The 18,838-nt window shown below is 43.9% G+C and overlaps 1 protein-coding gene across 1 annotated transcript in view; it reads right to left on the minus strand.

The window, feature by feature from the left end:
* The window catches only part of b3gat2 (beta-1,3-glucuronyltransferase 2 (glucuronosyltransferase S)), a gene marked incomplete at its 5' end in the record, with an annotated part of 47,283 nt that overhangs the window by 9,997 nt on the left and 18,448 nt on the right, over window positions 1-18,838 (minus strand). Inside the window, 2 exons of the mRNA XM_084562006.1 lie at window positions 4,854-5,002; window positions 15,032-15,176. Of these exons, the coding sequence (XP_084418132.1) occupies window positions 4,854-5,002; window positions 15,032-15,176 (294 nt within the window). The remainder of the gene's footprint in view (window positions 1-4,853; window positions 5,003-15,031; window positions 15,177-18,838) is intronic.

Genomic DNA, 18,838 nt, shown 5'->3' on the forward strand with positions numbered 1-18,838 from the left:
TGTGTGTTAGTAGCGGTACCGTTGTTTTTCCAGCTTACTGATGAAGTCGTTTCTCACAGCACGTTCCACAGTGACTCTGCGTAACGTCATAATTAACGAGGCCACAGCTGACAGACCGAGTGGAGTCACATGCTTAGACTGACTCCGTGAGCGATGATGTCACAGCCCCGCGCCGTGATGAATGCCGATGTCAGCGCTGATGACTGATGATGTCACAGCCTGCTAATAGCCTGTATTAATATCAGCAGCGGGGCACCTCCATTAGTGTAATGGGGCTGATAATGATGATGATAGTTTCAACACAGCGCTGTCTGCAGCAGCAGCAGCAGCAGCAGCAGCAGCCAACTGTAAATGATCATCCAGCCGCTCCGGGAGTCTTTATCCCGTTCCCTGCAGGAAAACATTCACCCACCAGAGACTCGCGGTGCAGCGGCGTAACCTGCCCACATATGGTGAACCGGGAAATTTGGATTTTAGCGGCACCTCCTTGCATAGAGGATCCATATACATAAAGTCATGTATATGCATGTATAAAGAGTGTCTTACTATGGGGTGGGGGGTGTCTGGTCTGGTCTAGGTGGGTGCTACATGTCTAAGTAACATCCACACCAATGAATGCCAGGTCCAGAAGTTTCCCAGCAGAACACTGAATTGTCACAAGATGGTCGATGTTATTCACTTCTCCTCTCAGGGGTCATAATGTTGTGGCTGATTGGTGTAGATATACACTTTAAACAGATAAAAACCGCATTCACATGTTTTTGTTTTCATTGCATCCATCCAGCTGGCTACGTATCGGCTGCTAACTGGCTTCAGTTCTTCAGTATCTGCCTGTGAGCGTGAGCCGGACCATATTCTTACACTTCATGTCAGTTTTCCTGCTTTTTACACACACAGTTCCAGTGACGGTGTTGTACTGAGCTGTGAGCACTGCCAGTCCTGAGAATGCTAACGTGCTCTTCACGCGCCTTTAGCGTAGCATAATCAGATACGCGTCATGCCACGCATCTTTTCTGGGATCGTGTAAAAATAAGCTTCCAGTCTTGGCTGTCTGGTGTAAGAGTAATGCAGCTAACCGTTGTCTGTACCGTTCCGACAGATTATCTGTGCACTGCAGATTAAAGCTTGACTGATTACCTTGTAACTTAGTTTTGGAACCTGGCCCCTTGTGACAGTAGAAGGAAGCGAGGGACTGTCTCTAAAGTGTTTGCAGAGGTGTTAAAACATATTGTTTGCAGATGCTAGAGAGCGACTTAATTTTCACCTGGACCGCCTGACATTACATTTGCAAAAAGTACACGTTCCTATGAGCTATGGCTGTCATTTTATTCTATCACAGACATTCAGACCATCTTTACATTCACATAATCCTAATCCCATCTCACACACGGCAACTTAAAGTTCATAAAGTGCGTTCAAACCCCTGACTCCAGCTCTCGTCAGATCACCTAGTTAACTCTAATTTGGCGCATATGTGGGAAGAGACAAAGCAGCGACGTGGCGACTAGAGACCGTGGAATTTCATTGTAATGATGTTAGGTGGGTACCAAGTTGAATTAATCCCAATTTAGAGGCGGCGCGATTGAGCCTACGACCGATGGGAGTGACAAACACAGAGTTGGTGAAATGTTAATATGAGGAAACACCATCCACTGCTTTGGTTTAATACCAGAATCGTGGAGCGTTGTTGGTGGTATTTCCTGTTTTAATAGAGAGCAGTGATTGAAAGATGACCTAGCTCCCTCCATATAACTACACTTTATGTTGTTTCATTCTGAAACGGTGATGGTCACCTAGGCAACCACAGCCTGAAACACCCACTAACGGCCAAATGTCAGCTGCAAAGTGACGGGCAACAAGCCAACTGCTTTACATGAGAACTGGGCTAAACAGTTGAATGTAAAGCAGCAGCAGGTTTGCTTCACTGACGGCTCACACACAGATTCAGAAAGATTAACGTTAGCTTAGAGTTAGGACGCAGCTCTGCTAGGGGATGAAGGAAGCAACGTAAAACCAGACGTGATTGGCTTTTGTCAAGGTTTGGTCAAACAACTAGTTAAACAATCAGCCTACAGGCCAAGTCCTTTCTAACAAGCAAAAATCCGTACTCTTTACCCAGACTCAGATCACATCCAATACACAACACCCCAAACCTAAAAGCCTCCATACAAATATCAGGGTGAAAAGGGGCCAATGCAGTCAAAATGCTGAGTTAACTAAATACTTTATAAGGTTATTCTCAATAAGGATAAACAGAAATCACAAGATGCACACAATCCCATACACCAGTGTTGGGCAAACAGTCTGCAGCTTGACTACGTTTAAATAGGTCCCAGAACCAATCAGACAGCTGTCCATCCAAGGGGCGTGGGGATGCGTATCCAATCACAGACGAGGGACAGCACAGAGACATCTGCATACTGACTTATGGTCTTTTTTGGACTTTATTTTTTTCTGTTATTATGTTTAAGTTGTGGACTTTTGTTCAGTTTGGGTTTCTACGTCTGTTTTACTTTTCAGAAAAGCTTCTTGCTCCTGTGTCTTTCTGTTCTTTCTACTTCCTCTGTGTGATTGCTTGCTGCGTCCTCATTGGTTTCACCTGCGTCTCGTTACCCATCAGCCCTTGCGTGTACATATAGTCCTGTCTCTGCCATGCTCTTTAGCTCTTTGTCTGCTGTTGTTTCCTCCCTGTATCTCCAGATTTTGTCTGATGTTTTTAGATTCATTGCTTAATTTGATTAGCTGCTCATCTGTTCTTCCCTTTTTCTGTTGTTTTCAGATACTGAAAAACTAAAAAGCGTCTTTGAATTTGTCTTCAAACTCGATGTAAATCCCCACCCTTGCATGTTCACTCACGTATATTATTGCAGTTTCTATTGTCTATAAATAAAGTGGTAGGACCATGCAGGACAGAAGTCTTCAGTTTTCCAATTAAGCGTGTAATCAGACCACTTCAACCTGAATACGTGGAGGTGAATGACACAGACTGGGGTTTTATGAATCAGTTTGAATCTCTCACTTAAATCCAGAGCAGAATCTGAGGCTGCAGCCGTAACAATGGCCGCCATCGCAGCAGTAACTAACCACGGGGCATCTCTCCCCTCTATTGACAGCATGAGTCATGCTTTAAGCTGGTGGCACGGTCTAAACTTAGACACACGCCGCTTGAATTGGATAGAAACGGCATTATAGCGCCATCAATTCTAGTTGTGCTCTTAGACAGCTCAGATCGATGCAGCTCATCTCAAATCACCCCGGACCCTGTTGGCACTTGGTTTTATGAAGCCACTCATCCTCTTGACAACCATCACGGAGTCGCCTTAAAGGACTTTTAGTGAGAAATGGATCCTATTATGTTTTCACCTTTTTCTAGGAATACATGAGCTGAACGTGTGATGTCTGCAGTTGATCCTAACGAGCACAGAGACTGCAAGAGGAACATTTATTTATTCGCGGGCCGGTTTCATCAGCGGTTTCATAAATAACTTCTCAGACACAGATGTTTTGAGTAGTTATGGACTGGTCTCATGTTTCATATTAACATAATCGTCATTCCATTAATTTGGACTGAGTGAAAATGTTGTCACTGTATTCTGATTTTTTTTTTTAGTATAAAGCATCATGATTCACATGATGTAAACCAATAGATTAACAATAGTTCCTCACGTAATAATAAGGAGCCCTATTCAGACATCATCCATCTTGTCTATGGAAGAACAAGTAGAATGAGAGACCAATGAATAAATGGGTTCCAAGCTTTAAAAGTATCTGCCATGCTCTTTAGCTCTTTGTCTCTGTTGTATCCTCCCTGTATTTCCTATGTCTCTAGATTTTGTCTGCTGTGCCCCTTTTGTTAGATTCATTACTTAATTTGATTAGCTGCTCATCTGCTCATCTGTGCTTCCCTTTCTCTGTTCTGTTTCCAAATACTGAAAAGCGTCTTTGCATTTGTCTTCCAACTTGATGCAAATCCCTACCCTCACATGTTCACAGTCACATATACTATTGCAGCCTCTATTGTCTATAAATAAAGAGGTAGGACCATGCAGGACAGAAGTGCACATACCGCAACTGTAGTGGCCACTTGTGATCAGATCTCAGCTCAGTATGCAAATAACATGTAAATCTTTAGCATCACAGTAGAATATAGTGGAAGTCGCTGTCTACTGTTGTTTCAGTGTGTGTGCCCATGACAAAATGAAGCTGAGACATTTATGTCACCCACTGCAGTGAAGGCCATCTTGTGACAGTTCAGTGTTCTGCTGGGAAACTTCTGGACCTGGCATTCATTGTTGTGGATGTTACTTAGACATGTAGCACCCACCTAGACCAGACCAGGCACCCCCACCCCATAGCAATGACACTCCTTGATGGCAGCAGCCATCCCCAGCAGGATGCAGCCTGACACAGACACACACACAAAAACACTTTAGGAACAACTAAAAAAAAAAACATGAAGAACAGCACAAGGTGTTGACCTGGCCTCCAAATTCACTAGATCCCAAACTGATCAAGTATCTGTGGGATGATCCACAGAGGCCCCTCCCCTCAAAGGCCCCCCCTCTAACAACATTCTGTAGCCAGACACCACAGGACACCCTCAGAAGGCCCATGTCCATTCTCTGATGAGTCACCACAAGGGAGACCTACACAATGAAGGTGGTTATAATGTTATGCCTGATCAGTGTAAATATATCTGAATATTATATAATGTATCTGTGTGGAAGTGAATGCAGGCCAGCATGATAAAGCTGACTGAAGTCCTTAAGCTCAGCAACAAATAAGGTCAAACAAGGCCGATGCGAAATGTTTTCAGTCTGTTGCCGTGGCGACAGAGGTGCCAGATCACTCACCCGTGTGCAGTTGTTGGCCTTGGGCTCCAGGTCGCTGACCTTGGTGATCTGCTTGAGGAAGTCCGACTCCTGCATCCCGGGCTGGGAGCCCCGACGCTTGAACTGCGCCCGAGGGTTCGCCAGGATCACCTGCAGGTTCACCGCAAAACCTGGTAGGGGTGGGGGGAGGGGGAACATCGAACGGGGTGAGGATTAAAAGCACATCATGACTGTGTTATGATCACAGCAGAAAATGACAGAGTTCATGAGCGCACCTAATGACCGTGATGGGGCTGATATGAGATGCGTTCGCCACGGGGCTCTGAGATAATCGTGGCGTAGATGAGAAGGAAAGCAGGAGAATGTCAGAGGGAAGTCAAAATCCTCATGAAGCCATTGTGTTGTAGCAGAGGTGAGGATTAATGACGGCCTGCAACCAGATCGCATCAGTGTGATTATAGGCGCTCGGTAACCGGGGCTGTAAACCGTCCGCCTGACACCGCGCAATTACATAAGCAAGAGACTGTATACGAGCTGCCCTACAGCCAGAAATGTGTTTGAAGGTTGAAAAGTAATCCAGACTGTGAGATTAGCTCAAATTACCCACAGGGTCGTTGCATATAAAAAAAAATCAAAGGCAGCAAACTCAACAGGAGGGCTGTATGTAATGGTGCCTGCTGCTTCTGCTTTGTGCTCATCAACACGTGTGTGGAGAACATGTCATTAACACATCTGATGTGTTGTCTGACCCTGAGGCCAGAGATCCAGAATAGAAACTAAAATCCTTCTCCTTGCATACAAGGTTTTAAAAGGCCTATCCCAACTGTCATTGGTCTAGAGGTGGGGTCCATCCTGGACAGGTCTCCAGTCTATCTCAGGGCTAACACAGACACCTACGGCCAATTTAGAATCACCAATGAACCTAACCAGCATGTCTTTGGACGGTGGGAGGAAGACGGAGTACCTGGAGAGAACCCACGCAGACACAGGGAGAACATGCAAACTCCACACAGAAAGGAACCAGTCGGCCCATGGATTAGAACCCAGAACCTTCCTGCTGTGAGGCATCATTTCTAACCACCACACCACTGTGCCACCAACTTTTGTTTATATGAAGTTAAATAACTGAGGTTCAGGAACAGGACCACGCCTCAAACACCCAATTACCCGCACCTGCCTATCCTCGCCCGTTTGTCTCGGTTCTCAAACCCCTCCACCCCGACCCTCTCCGTTCTCTCTTCTCCTTTACAATCTCTTTGCAGGAACCAGGGGGTCAAGGAGCCGACACCTCCAGAGATATGCCCCCACCCTGAATCTCTCTCCCTGGGTTCCTACGTCCAGTCGTCCAAGAATCATCATCAGTCGCTACCAACTCTCTTTTCCTTCCCCTCGACCCCTCGACCCTTCCGTTCGATCTCCTATCTTTCCCTTCTCTTTAACCCGGTCAAATAAACTTCTTTGAACATCAAGAGGCGTCGTCTTGTTAGTGAAATTAAAGTAATTTTGTTTCCTACTCCCGCCTCCCCTTCATGCCCTGCATTTGGGCCCTACTTCACCATGAACCTGACAGCTACAGGTCTAGACTGCTGGGTGACTTCCCATGATGCACTGAGCACCTATCCTCTAATTTCTTCTCTCTTCTTACCACTCATGCAATGTGTGCTGCTACTGTTTAGCATTTTATTAGCTGTGTGTGTCCCGCTCTCTATTTTATCCCTTTTCCTCCCTTTCCCTCACCTCCTCTCCCATCTCCTTGTGAGTGTCTCTAGCCTGGAGTTATGTGTTTCTGAGCAGTCGAGCCGCATTACTACTCATCTGTGGTCCTGGTCTCATCAACCTGCCCAGTTATCCACTCCTACCTGAATACTAACACTACCACTACTATAAAAATACTGCCATTACAGTTGCCAACAGTTCTATTCCCCTATGCTCTTTTCAGTCTCATGTAACATGCATCAGCTCAATGTTGTATCACCATTAGATTCGACATCTATGCTAGTTTAGCTTTTGTTGCTCATCATTCATCCTCCACCTGTTGCATGTGTATCACTGCCTCCAGCAATTACACACCTGCACCCTAATTACAGCTTCCCCGAGCCACTCACAACCTAGTGATACTTCGGACTTTTCATTGGAAACACTGACCCAGAAGCCAGACGGCCTTACTTTCAACACCCACAAACTCTTATGCACCGATAAGCTGGTCTGGAGTCGCTCTGTTGGCCAATCAGATGGTTTGGTGCGGGGGTTTCATGTGGCGATGGATGGAAGAGAGTTGAATTTGTTTGCAACAAAATGGCCCTGATTGGTTGTGGGACAATCCAGGTGCATGCTGAGGTATTTCTTTTTCTTTTTTTTTTTTTTATCGCTGTATTGGTTGAAACACACCCATAAAATCCAAGTGTGGCTACGCCAGGATATTGAAACACAGCAGGCATTAAAAATAGCTGATGCCTGTTATTTGGTAATGAGACAAACCAAAACGACCTAGTAAGTTACCTGTATTGAAATTCAGTTTTTATGTAGAAATACATACTATAATCTGCAGGAACGTCAGATTCCATGCAATCCATCCAGCTGCTTTCATTCAGTACATCAGTCTGGACTTTAAACTGACGTATGAATGCTGCAAGCCCTTTGACTGATACTTTTAAAGCACACGTTAAGGAAAACACTCAATTCGAGTCATAAAATTGAATTAGTGGCTGTCTGGAAGGAAGTAAAAACACGGTGAAATACCTAAAATGGTGCAGTTTAGAACAAATAAGTGAAAACATAGGTGCAGTCGTCCCATTCTCCGAGTATTGTAGTTTATGGCTGTGACAGGGGGATATCTGGAGATGCTGCTGTGATCCTCCATGCACACGGCCTCGGCTTAATTACAGAATATTTATTTATGCAAATCGTTAGTGGGCGGCATGCCTTGGCAATCGGCGCATTAGTGAGGGAATTCACCCTCAGTAATTCACCATCCTCGCCTCCTGTGTTTTTCTCCTCTCTGGCCCTCCTTGGCTGATCAACGATTTTCCAGACTGCAGCTGTCCCGAGGTAAAGACACAAGGCCGGCAGTCCTCTGAGGACGGTTAATGTCAGTGTGGGTCGCCCAGAGAAAGAGGATATAGACATGTGCATTGGTTTGGCTCATTGCTGCATTTTCTTCCTCTTCAGTCGACACATAAAAACACCCAGACACAATTAATTATTATAGATTTAAAGCCTGTAGATGTGACATATTAGACAGCCGCTGTATTCGCATTAAACATGAAAAAAAAGCCTCTCGCACTCAAAAGAATTATTAAGTAAATCCCCGCTCCTGCACCGTAACTCATCCAGCTGCACAGAGAAACTGATATAGCACCTATACAGTTGTTCTGTTATGTTGCTGTCAGGCTTATTACCGCTCTGTGTGCGATACTGCAGGGTAATCGCAAAGATAAATGCCGCTCAGGTGGAGCAGATAGATACAAGAGCAATTACAAGATAGCATCGCCTTAACCTGCAGGCAGCCGCTGTGATATGGAGATCACTGCTTATCTGAGCCATGTTTGCCCAAGAGGCTATTGTCCAGACTCTCGCACTAACTTTGTCCCACTTTACTCCTGACCCACTCCGGCTGACCTATATGGCTGCGTGTAGCAAAGTAGGGCCCATCTGCAAAATGTTTGCAGGAAAACATTTGCCCATAGTTAATCACTGTACGGGCCAAGTTCTCAACAAGTCAAGTGTGAGTTTTTTATTTTTGTTTTTGCATGCCTTGACACTTTTGAGTCCAAACATACCGTGTAAGCTTTTTTTTTTTTTTTTTTTTTTTTAGGAGCTCGGGAAGCTCGCTTCTGTTTATAGAGTAGGAACCAGAATCTAATTAAGCTCCTCAGCCAGGGTTCTCAGTTTGGGTACTATTGTCCAAAAACTACTGAGGCAGAATTATGTAAGCACAGCTGAAAGTCATTTACTGGTCAAACTGGTTCAACTCTTACTTTTAGAAGGAGAAAGTTTTTCAGCTGTTTCATTCATTCGTTCATCTTCTGTAACCGCTTGTCCTGTGAAGGGTCATGAAGGGGGGCTGGAGCCTATCCCAGCTGTCATTTATTGGGCGAGAGGCGGGGTACACCCTGGACAGGTCTCCAGTCTATCTCAGGGCTAACACAGAGAGACAGACAACCATTCACACTCAGACCTACAGCCAATTTAGAATCACCAATGAACCTAACCAGCATGTCTTTGGACGATGGGAGGAAGCTGGAGTACCTGGAGAGAACCCACACAGACACAGGGAGAACATGCAAACTCCACACAGAAAGGAACCAGCCGGCCAATGATCCTTTACCAAATGATGTGTGCTGTGCTGCATACATGCAACTGGAAATATATTGGACTTATATTATTCATCTGCAAACTTACACTTGCTTACTTACCGTTGGAGCAAAAGGTTAATGGAAATCTATCTTGCCTAGGTCTATACGTGCAGAAACAAACAAACACGCACCGTTCTCGTGCCAGCCATCAACATCTGCTCTACAGAGTCTTTGCTGAGCTCTTCTTTGAAAAGCAATAGATAAGATTGTTAACGGTGACTCAGAGATACTGAGCAACGACCGAGAATCAGACAAAACACGCTTTGTTTCCGCGGCGTCTGTACAAATATACAAAATGTACAAACGCATGCAAGGACTCAGTGTTTTTCTGTTCAGTTCAACTCTCTTCAGCTTTTGGTTTTTTAGAGAAGGAAGAAGGTTTTCAGTTGCTTCTCCTTCAATCGATTAATCTGTTTTATTTTTTTGTTAAATCTACAGCAGAATAGTCAATTATGTTGACAGATAGTGTTAAGTGTTAATAAAAGAACCAGGTGTAGACCTGAGGAAAGGTAACCTTAAATGACTTTTGTTGTAATTTGGTGCTATATAGAGTAGAAAATTGACTTGAACCTAAATTTAAGCTTCCACAGCGGCTGTACAAACGCGAGCACAGCGACCTATGTCTTCCTTCTGCTTAATTTGTATTTTGATGGTACGCTGCGTGTTTTTGTTGAGTGTTTTTTTTCTGTTCGGTTCAGTCCTTCAGAGCAGGAGAAAGGTCTTCAGCTGCTCCTCACCATCTCAACGGCCCGGCTGTAAACACTGGGGTTACTGGGGGTTAAACTCTTTCATGTCCCCGTCTCAAAAACCACTCCCAAGGCACAAGTGCCACTTCGGCAAATGCACAGCCGCCTTTGTGTTGTATTATCTGAGAGTGCACGTACCTTCCGTTTTCGAGTTGTGTGCACACATACACTAATTTGCACTGCTTTGTGGCTGCATTGTAAATTTGCATGCGTGCGTGTGTGTATATATATCCATATTCCTATCCTGGAGTAAACACTGCATCCTGATTCAAGTGCTGGCAGGTGCGTGCCCGTGTGAATTTCCAGTAGATGTTCGATGTAATATTTGTGTGTGTGTGCACAATCACGGCCACGCACGCACTCCGAGGTGAATGGTACTCCACGCCATCATTGTCCGGGCTCCATTGTGTCTGGCTAAATGAGACAGAGCAGTAGATGGGAGGCTTTAGTGATCTGCTAACAATACAGCGCTGTATAACACAATGCTATTAGGACACGCACTGGCAGTCTCCCTGCGCTCTGCAGACACCCCATTGTAAATCCCATGAATAATAATTTAAGACTGAATAAAGTTTGGGCCGTTTATTCTGTGCAGCCATTGTTGTCCCGAATATAAAACAAAAAGAAGGGAAAAAAAATGCTTCGTAATAAAGCGGCGGCAGTAAATCTTAGTGTTGCAAATTGACAGTGTAATTATGTAGTGCTGCGTAAAAGTAAGGCTGATAATTACAGTCTGTGCATGAGAGAGAAAGAGAGGGAGAGATCAGGTGGAATGGGGCTGATTCGAAGGAGGATAGATGGGATCTCGATCGAGGTGGAGGAGTGAGAAAGAGAGGCTCACCCTCGTTATCATGCTTTAATTAAAAATAATCCCAAGGGCAGATCTGTGCATTTGTGTAACTGCGTTTGGAATGACACAAGCGTGCAATCAGCATTTGTTTGTTCTATCCGCTTCTCTAAATTCATTATTTCTCCACCAGGAGAGCTCCGTCCCATCCACGCAGAGTCTAAACCGCAGCACACGTGGGATAACGAGAGGTGGCCGCCTCGGTTTTATTGCCTGGTCAGCGTGATGAATTGTTTTCTCTCAGAGGGAAGGTCGGTGTTGATCACTCGTAAACAGATGAAGACGTCTGCTTCGTGTTGGCTCTCCTCTAGGACGATGATCACAGTAAAGATCTCCACAACACGCCCACATGCATCCACACATTGTTGTGCGTTTGTTGTTGGTAATTTTGTTTTAACAGTATAGTTATATATATAAAAAAAATGTTGTGAAAGATTTAAAAAAGAAAGTCAATGGTTGTTCAATCAAGAAAATGAGGTAATCAATAGAGCCGGTAAATGCTGTAACAAAAATCAGGTTGCTTGTCATTGCACATAATCATCTTCTCCAATCATCAGAATGCCATTTTTTTTATTTTTTTTTATTTCCTCAGTTAATTAAAAAATGCTGAATTATCATTGTTAAAAAGCATTGACTATCTGCAGGGACATCAAACCCACAGTGTAATTATATTTGGCCTGCAGGATGATATCAAATGTCTGTCAGTGCATTGGCGCGTCAATCGACCGGCAAGCGCCTCCCTCTTCCTCCTCTGTTGACGTTCATTACCAACCTCATGCTACCAGTCACTTCGGGCAAATTTAAGTCTCCTCCTGCCTCCTGGAAAGTTTTCTGGTTGGACCTGGTTGTCTTGTGTGCGGAGCCAATGTGGATGCACACTATGAAGTGCAAGGACCTGGACGTAAAGCAGAAGCTCCAGAAGGTGTATTTGAGTTTGACACCCATGCTCTAGAGGGTTGCAGAGGGGCGGGAGCCAGGCCAGGTGGGGTGCACCCTGGACTGGTCGCCGGTCTATCACAGGGCTAACACAGAAAGCACAACCATGCACAAGTACGACTAAATAACAATCACCAATTCACCTATTTTGTCTTTAGATTGTTAAAAGAAGGGGTTACCTGGAGAAAACCCACACAGTCCCAACGGAGAACTCTGGAACTCTTCAAACTATAGACTGTATAAAAGATGGCCATGACAGCTATAGCAAACGTCTTTATCAAGATGAGATCAGGTGCATATGATGTGCTGAATTTAAATTTGCCTGAAATGAGTTAAATTTGAAAAACATAAAATATGAATAACCATATAAATATAGAGATTTTAATATATACAGGACTTCTTGTAATGAAAGTCACAGTATTATGACATCTGCCTCAAAGAGCAAACAAAGCCAGACTAGAGAAAATGAAACCATCAACGCAAGGTTTGAAACCAGAATTAAAACCATCACATAATTATTTATAGGCTGATAAATCCTCCACAGTTATTTACTGAACACTTGGAGCCAGCAGGACGGACTTAACTCGACGAACCCAAGGAGTCTTTCTGAAAGAACAGGCTGTATTCAAAACACATAACGTGGAGACTTTCTCTGTGCCTCAAACTCATTTTCACCCCACCGCGTTCCTTAAATGCAGAATCCATTCAGTCTGTCACTTTTCAGCACCGATTTACTCAACAAGCCTCTGCAATGCCGCGTCGGTGATTTATCTCAGGAATAAACAATCAGGCAAAGTAGCACGGCAGCTCCTGTGTGGAGGTGTAACAGTCAGAACATTAGATTGGAAAGATTGGATCTCATTTTATGGCAAATTAATCCATAAAGAAACACGAGCTCGGCTGAAAGGCTGTCACATCTCTGCAGGTAAACAGAAAGAGTTTTCTGTTCGTTCCCTTCTCTCATAAAAGCCAGCAGAAGAGCAAAACTAGCTCTAACTTTTCTATAATTAAAGAACTAATTACATTTCATATTCACATCTGTTTTCTAATCATTGCTTTTTACAGTGCATTCATTTCATCAACGGTATCTGAGAAATGAAAACACGTTTTACTGTTTTACATCTCCAGGTATTACGTCCAGTTCCCTGTTCTGTGCGGTAAAATACAAGTACAGCAACAAGCGGATGACATGTGACCAGTATCAATTATTTTTTTAGAGATAAGAAAGACTGAGTTGAGTTGATGAAGGAACTTCATTTAATACATTTCCAACACCATTCAGCCATTAACTCTTGAGCCCGAACAAATGTCACTGTGACTCCATCACTTTATTGTTTAAATTGTCAAATACAGACAGTCAGTGCTGGTCAGTGCGACCTGCTGGAACAATATTATTCAAGTAATTCCTTCTAACTGGCTTTAAACCTACATTGGCATATTTGTACTGCAGTTTCTTGTGGCGATGGGTCATTGGATGCTAAATAGTGTGCTCTCTGTCTCTAAACTCACAGGCGTCGCCCATATCCCTAGAACTCTAGCGTCAGTTTGACCAGTGGAAAAAAGTGGAGATGCATCGTCCATGTTTTGTACTTTGTGTCTATAGTTCAAAAACATGATGAATAATGAAATCCAAATGTTCCTAGACTCATATTCTGATTAACGGTTGTACCGACAAGTCGACTTTACTGCTGTGCCGTGATGCTTTAAGCATCATGTAGACCAGTCGCAGATCACATGACAATAACATGGACGCCTCCTAGAAGACAGATGAGGAGCCTAGTGGGTCGTTGCACCAAACTAGCAGCGGTTCATCAAAGATGAAGCCCATACTACCGTGACATGTCAGTCCTGAAATACAACTAAAGTACGACTGCAATGCATCTGAAAAGGCTAACGCTAGCAGAGGAACGGTCCAAATCCTCTGGACAGCAGTCAGGTAACAACTTCACCAAACGTCCTGTGGTAACAGAGAGAAGGAGGCTGCACATCAGCTATTTGATAAAGTTATTAGACCTTTAGCTGCAGGACATGGAGAAGGCTTCAGAGATGTACCGCATTTTTTTTTTTCATCCCAGCTACATTATATTATCTTACAACATGCTAAGAAGTTCTATTAAATGCTAATGATGGCGCCAATTATAGGCTATACATATCTGCAGTGCACAGTATTGATAAGCTAATGTGTTTATGTTCAGTTCTGTTGTGTTCTATTTGACATTGTTGCCTGGTTGTAGAGCGTGTCCTTGATGTCAGTGAACGCACCATGCGAGACACGGAAGTTAAGGTAGAGCTGAAGAGCTAGAAGTAAAGACTGACGGTGTTTATGTAGCCCGTGTTCAAGCTCTAATAAACTTGCACAAAAGCCTTCGTAGCTTCTTTTGTGTGGGACACTACGATATGTATTCAGGTCAAGAATATAGGTTTCATTGTTGCAGAGCATTACTGTCTACTGTGTTTTTATGTGTGACGTCATCGACTAGTCGACGTCGACTCGACTTTCACCACATATTAGTCGACTTTAAAAAATCGGAAGTAGTTCAACCCCTAATTCTAATAAGAATTGAGTCTGGCTACACCAGGCCAGGACAAACGGCTATTGGCTAGCTTTGCAAAGACACCCCTGCTCTGCTTCCCCTGTATAATTTTTGACGTTCATTAACAGGCTTTCAGGATCCTGAGTATCAATCTGAAGTGATGTCTCATTACATAAGAGCTGGAGCAATCTAGACTAGTTAAACACAGTCACACCGGGCTTTCAAACTGACAGTGTATCATTTGCAGAAATTGAGCAGCATAACCAGCGAGTGCATGAGTGCAACAGCTATTGGCTCATCTTCTATTAAGAAGCACTGAACATGTCAGGTGGTAAACACACGTAACTTTCTGGTCTCGCTTCTGTCCAAAGTAGTTATGGAGCCGCGATTTGTTCCGCCTTAACAAGCCACCGGCAGGAGAGCTGACATAAGCTACAGAGAAGTTATTTGAGATATTCAAGTTTCACGTCCACTGGTTTTCACGGTCTCCTGTTGTGTCTTTGATGGAACCCTCTGTGTCTGGTAAATGCTGAAGGTTTTCGAACGGAACACTTTCTGTCATAAATCAAAAATCCCCAAACACAAACATCATGAACACAATATAATACTGAAAGTTGACTGTTAAGTGTTGAACAGAGGGAAGATGACTATTAAAACCAGCTGTAGGATATAAAAACATTCAGTTTTTCATATTCAGGTTCATTCAGAGAGGGAAAGCACAAGCTGTCTGTGGTTTCGTTTGTGCACTAGTAGTTCCTGTACTAGTAGATCTGCCTCTTACCTGCCATGTCGGTGGCGAAGGGTCGGTCCGGTCTCCAGCCGGTGTACCAGCCCACGACTTTACCCCCGGACACCAAGGGGCGCTCGTACGCTCTGCCTCCCACGAATCCCACGGGCCAAACTGACACGCCGCGAGTGCTGCGCATCTGCAGAGAGCAAGGAGGAAATTGGATTAGTCATGTCAGCTGTGCACAACAGTATTCACTAAGTGCCTGGTTTCCAAAAATATAATCTCTTGTGTCATGAACTTAAGTTTGACCCTTTGACAGTTATTTAAAGACAACTCTTTCTCCGTGACGACGGCTGCAGCACCATAGACGTGCACACTTTTTTCTTATCCACATTCAGTTTTCTTGCAAAGTTCTGCAAAATCAAACCAGACGTGATCTCCGAGAAAACGGGTGACATTCACCCTGAGGGGGCACCAACGCCCAGGAAAACCCAGAGACCCTGACTCTGAAATGAATTGCTTGAGTGTCAGTTTGCATTCGCGATTAGACGTTTTTAATTTCATCTGAACTGTGGAGCAGAGCATGCACACGCAGAGACGCCGTGGCTAACTGAATATCAGACCAAATGAAACTGTGCAGCGCGGGGCTGCCTTCCATTTTCACAGTGAATGAATTTGCACACAGCCGGAAGCGGGCCGAAGTAGAAATGAGACAAGGAGAGAGAGAGAGAGCGAGATAAAAGACGGGCGACGATGACGAGGAGGAGGGGAGGTGGACCATGTGAAGAGTTTTTGTGTTCAAGTATGAGACATCTGTATCCTCTGCGTGTGTGTGTGTGTGTGTCTCTGTGTGATCGTATTTTCCGAGTCAGGCCACCCTGAAGCCCATTCAGACAGTGCTCCTCATCGCTCACCCAAACAGCCTCCAGCCGCTCACTCATGACAAAGCAACAGAACAAAACCAAATCAGTAAGCAGCGCTGCATCGCTGCACCCAGACATCACACTGAGCTCTAGCAATGATGGAGAAGGAGTGCATAACATAAAATCATAAAATATCCAAAACTGTTTGTCTCAACTAAAAGGTAAAATGATTCTGGAGATATACACCAATCAGCCACAACATTAAAACCACTGACAGGTGAAGTGAATGACACTGACCATCTTGTGTCGTTTAATTGTTCTGCTGGGAAACTTCTGGACCTGGCATTCATTGGTGTGGATGTTACTTAGACATGTAGCACCCACCTAGACCAGACCAGGCACCCCCACCCCATAGCAATGACACTCCTTGATGGCAGCAGCCATCCCCAGCAGGATGCAGCCTGACACAGACACATACACAAAAACACTTTAGGAACAACTAAAAAAAAAACATGAAGAACAGCACAAGGTGTTGACCTGGCCTCCAAGTTCACTAGATCCCAAACTGATCAAGTATCTGTGGGATGATCCACAGAGGACCCTCCCTCCCTCAGAAGGCCCATGTCCATTCTCTGATGAATCACCACGAGGGAGACCTACATAATATTAGGAAGGTGACTCACCCACTGCCTTGTTTAATAAACGTAAGAACAGACCGGTGAGCGCCCACTGATTGGTCTGTCTGTCCATTCAGGTGTGGGAAGGTTAATGTTGATGTATTAGTAATGGGGAGCTGTCAGTCTGCCATTGACAGACTAATTAAATGATGTCTGCTTCTAGTAAAACACACTGAAGGCTGCCAGAGCTGACGAACAGAAACAAAACAGTCGCAACGACGTAAGCAAATGTAGAACACAGTAGAAATTAATATTCTGCAAACTGAAAGTCCCTGCAGATGATTCGAATTATTGAGTTTTCTTAATAGCTTAGTTTTAAATTTAAAAGTTTCATTAATTTCACATCTATTCATCTAAAACTAGTTTTAATTACCAGACTCCAGCCTTGTTTTCTGTGAATTAATATACTGCTGAGTTCAATTTGTTAAATTAAACTTTTAAATCAACAAAAGTAGCACGTGGGTGACTTTCCAGCACGAGGCAGTTTTTGTACTTTCATGTCATAACGCACACAAACTGAACGTGTGTTTCTGTTTGTCTTAGTGAAAACGGCTCCGATCACGTTGAAGCCTTGTCCTCAATTCGATATTCAACCCAAACCAGAGCAACAGACCGTTTTAATTAAGCCGCAGAGCCTCTTAATTGAACTTGCTAATGGATTGGCGAGTTCAAACGACAAGCTACCTGAGCCGTTCAATAAATGAACCGATCTCGCTCACGCAAACTAAGAGAAGGGTTTACGATGCAAGACCACAGTCTGTGGTGTTAGGTGAAGAAATAGGTTTTTTTGACTTAAGCTAAAAATTCTGGCCTCTTGACTCATATTTTGAAAGTGAAACAACACATACTTCACATTTTACCTGCTTACTGTGTGTTGACTAGCCTGGCTTACGCAGACTCAATTCTCATCAGAATATGACTCTAGTAGCTAACAGTTAATTTGGATTTAATTTAACAAAATAACACACAATTGATTGCATCCTGCTGGGGATGTCATTGCTATGGGGTGGGGGTGCCTGGTCTGGTCTAGGTGGGTGCTACATGTCTAAGTAACATCCACACCAATGAATGACAGGTCCAAACGTTTCCCAGCAGAACACTGAACTGTCACAAGATGGTCAATGTTACTCAATTCTCCTGTTAACGGTCATAATGTTGTGGCTGATTGGTGTGTATATATATATGTTACAGCATTTACAAAATGAGTCCCCCTAGAAAACTGTATCACTGGTACAAGATCTCAAATCAAAGAGTCCTTATTTCTGTGCTTCATAAAATGTTCTCTCAGTGATGTGGAGTCATGCTCCGTCTCTCTCTGTGTTTGACAAACAGTGTTTCTGTCCCCTGGTACTTCTCTGCAGTATTTCCAGGTCAGTCTGCTCAGCCACTGCTGTATCAAACCTGGAAGAAGAGATCTTTTTTATTTTTTTTCACTGAAAATGTTTTGGCTTGTCGTAGCAAGAAAGGCACGGGTTTACTTAATTTCATTAAAAATGCCTGCAGTCCATTTGTGTGAGTTAGTCCCAGCTCCTTGGGATTGTGCATGCTGGCACTGTGTTCTGGCAGAAGGACAAACTAGTAGTAGTACACACTGTAGTATACGGAGCAGCTTTTTTTTTTTTTTTTGCTGAAACAGTGCAGCTTCAGCTTAGGGCTTTTGCTGAAGTTCCAGAAATTCCTGCACTACATGATGAGTGGACAGTGAACAGTGGCTTGCACTGCAGTTGCTAACAGGCCTTCATTAAACAAAAGTGTTGCATTAATGCAGTTCTACATTGACCTGCTGTCACCCAACAGACGGTGAATAAAAGTTGCTGTAGATTTAGAAGGGCACTTTTATATATAAATGTTATTTTCTACCCATAAACTAGATCAGGGCTGCCCACACTTTGTTGATTTGCAAACCACTTTTTCAGTGAAGTCAAAAGGATCTAGATACATAGATATGTTTTGCCTTATGGCGCAATGCAACCAATACATTCATGGTCACCGCATGGAGTCAGTCAGGGTTGCGTGGTCGGGGCAGTGACTGCAGGTTGCGAGGCTCAAGCAGACTATCCTGGTCCAGCACTACCACTCATTCGTATACCCGCTCTTTTCTTCTTTAGCTAGTTCTGCAGAAGCTTGCATGTTTTACTGCACATGCATGGGAAGATCTTAGACTGGCAGCATGTCAATCCATCATTTTATTGTACGTCAAATGCCACAGTGAGGATAGATAATAGACTAACTAACCAGACTAGATCATATTTAAAGTATTGGGCACCTCTGTCCTATCAGTCTGAACATGTTCATTTGCAGGACACTGGTACATGAAC

This window comes from Chelon labrosus (genome assembly GCF_963514085.1).
Source record: "Chelon labrosus genome assembly, chromosome: 15".
Classification (NCBI taxonomy): domain Eukaryota; kingdom Metazoa; phylum Chordata; class Actinopteri; order Mugiliformes; family Mugilidae; genus Chelon; species Chelon labrosus.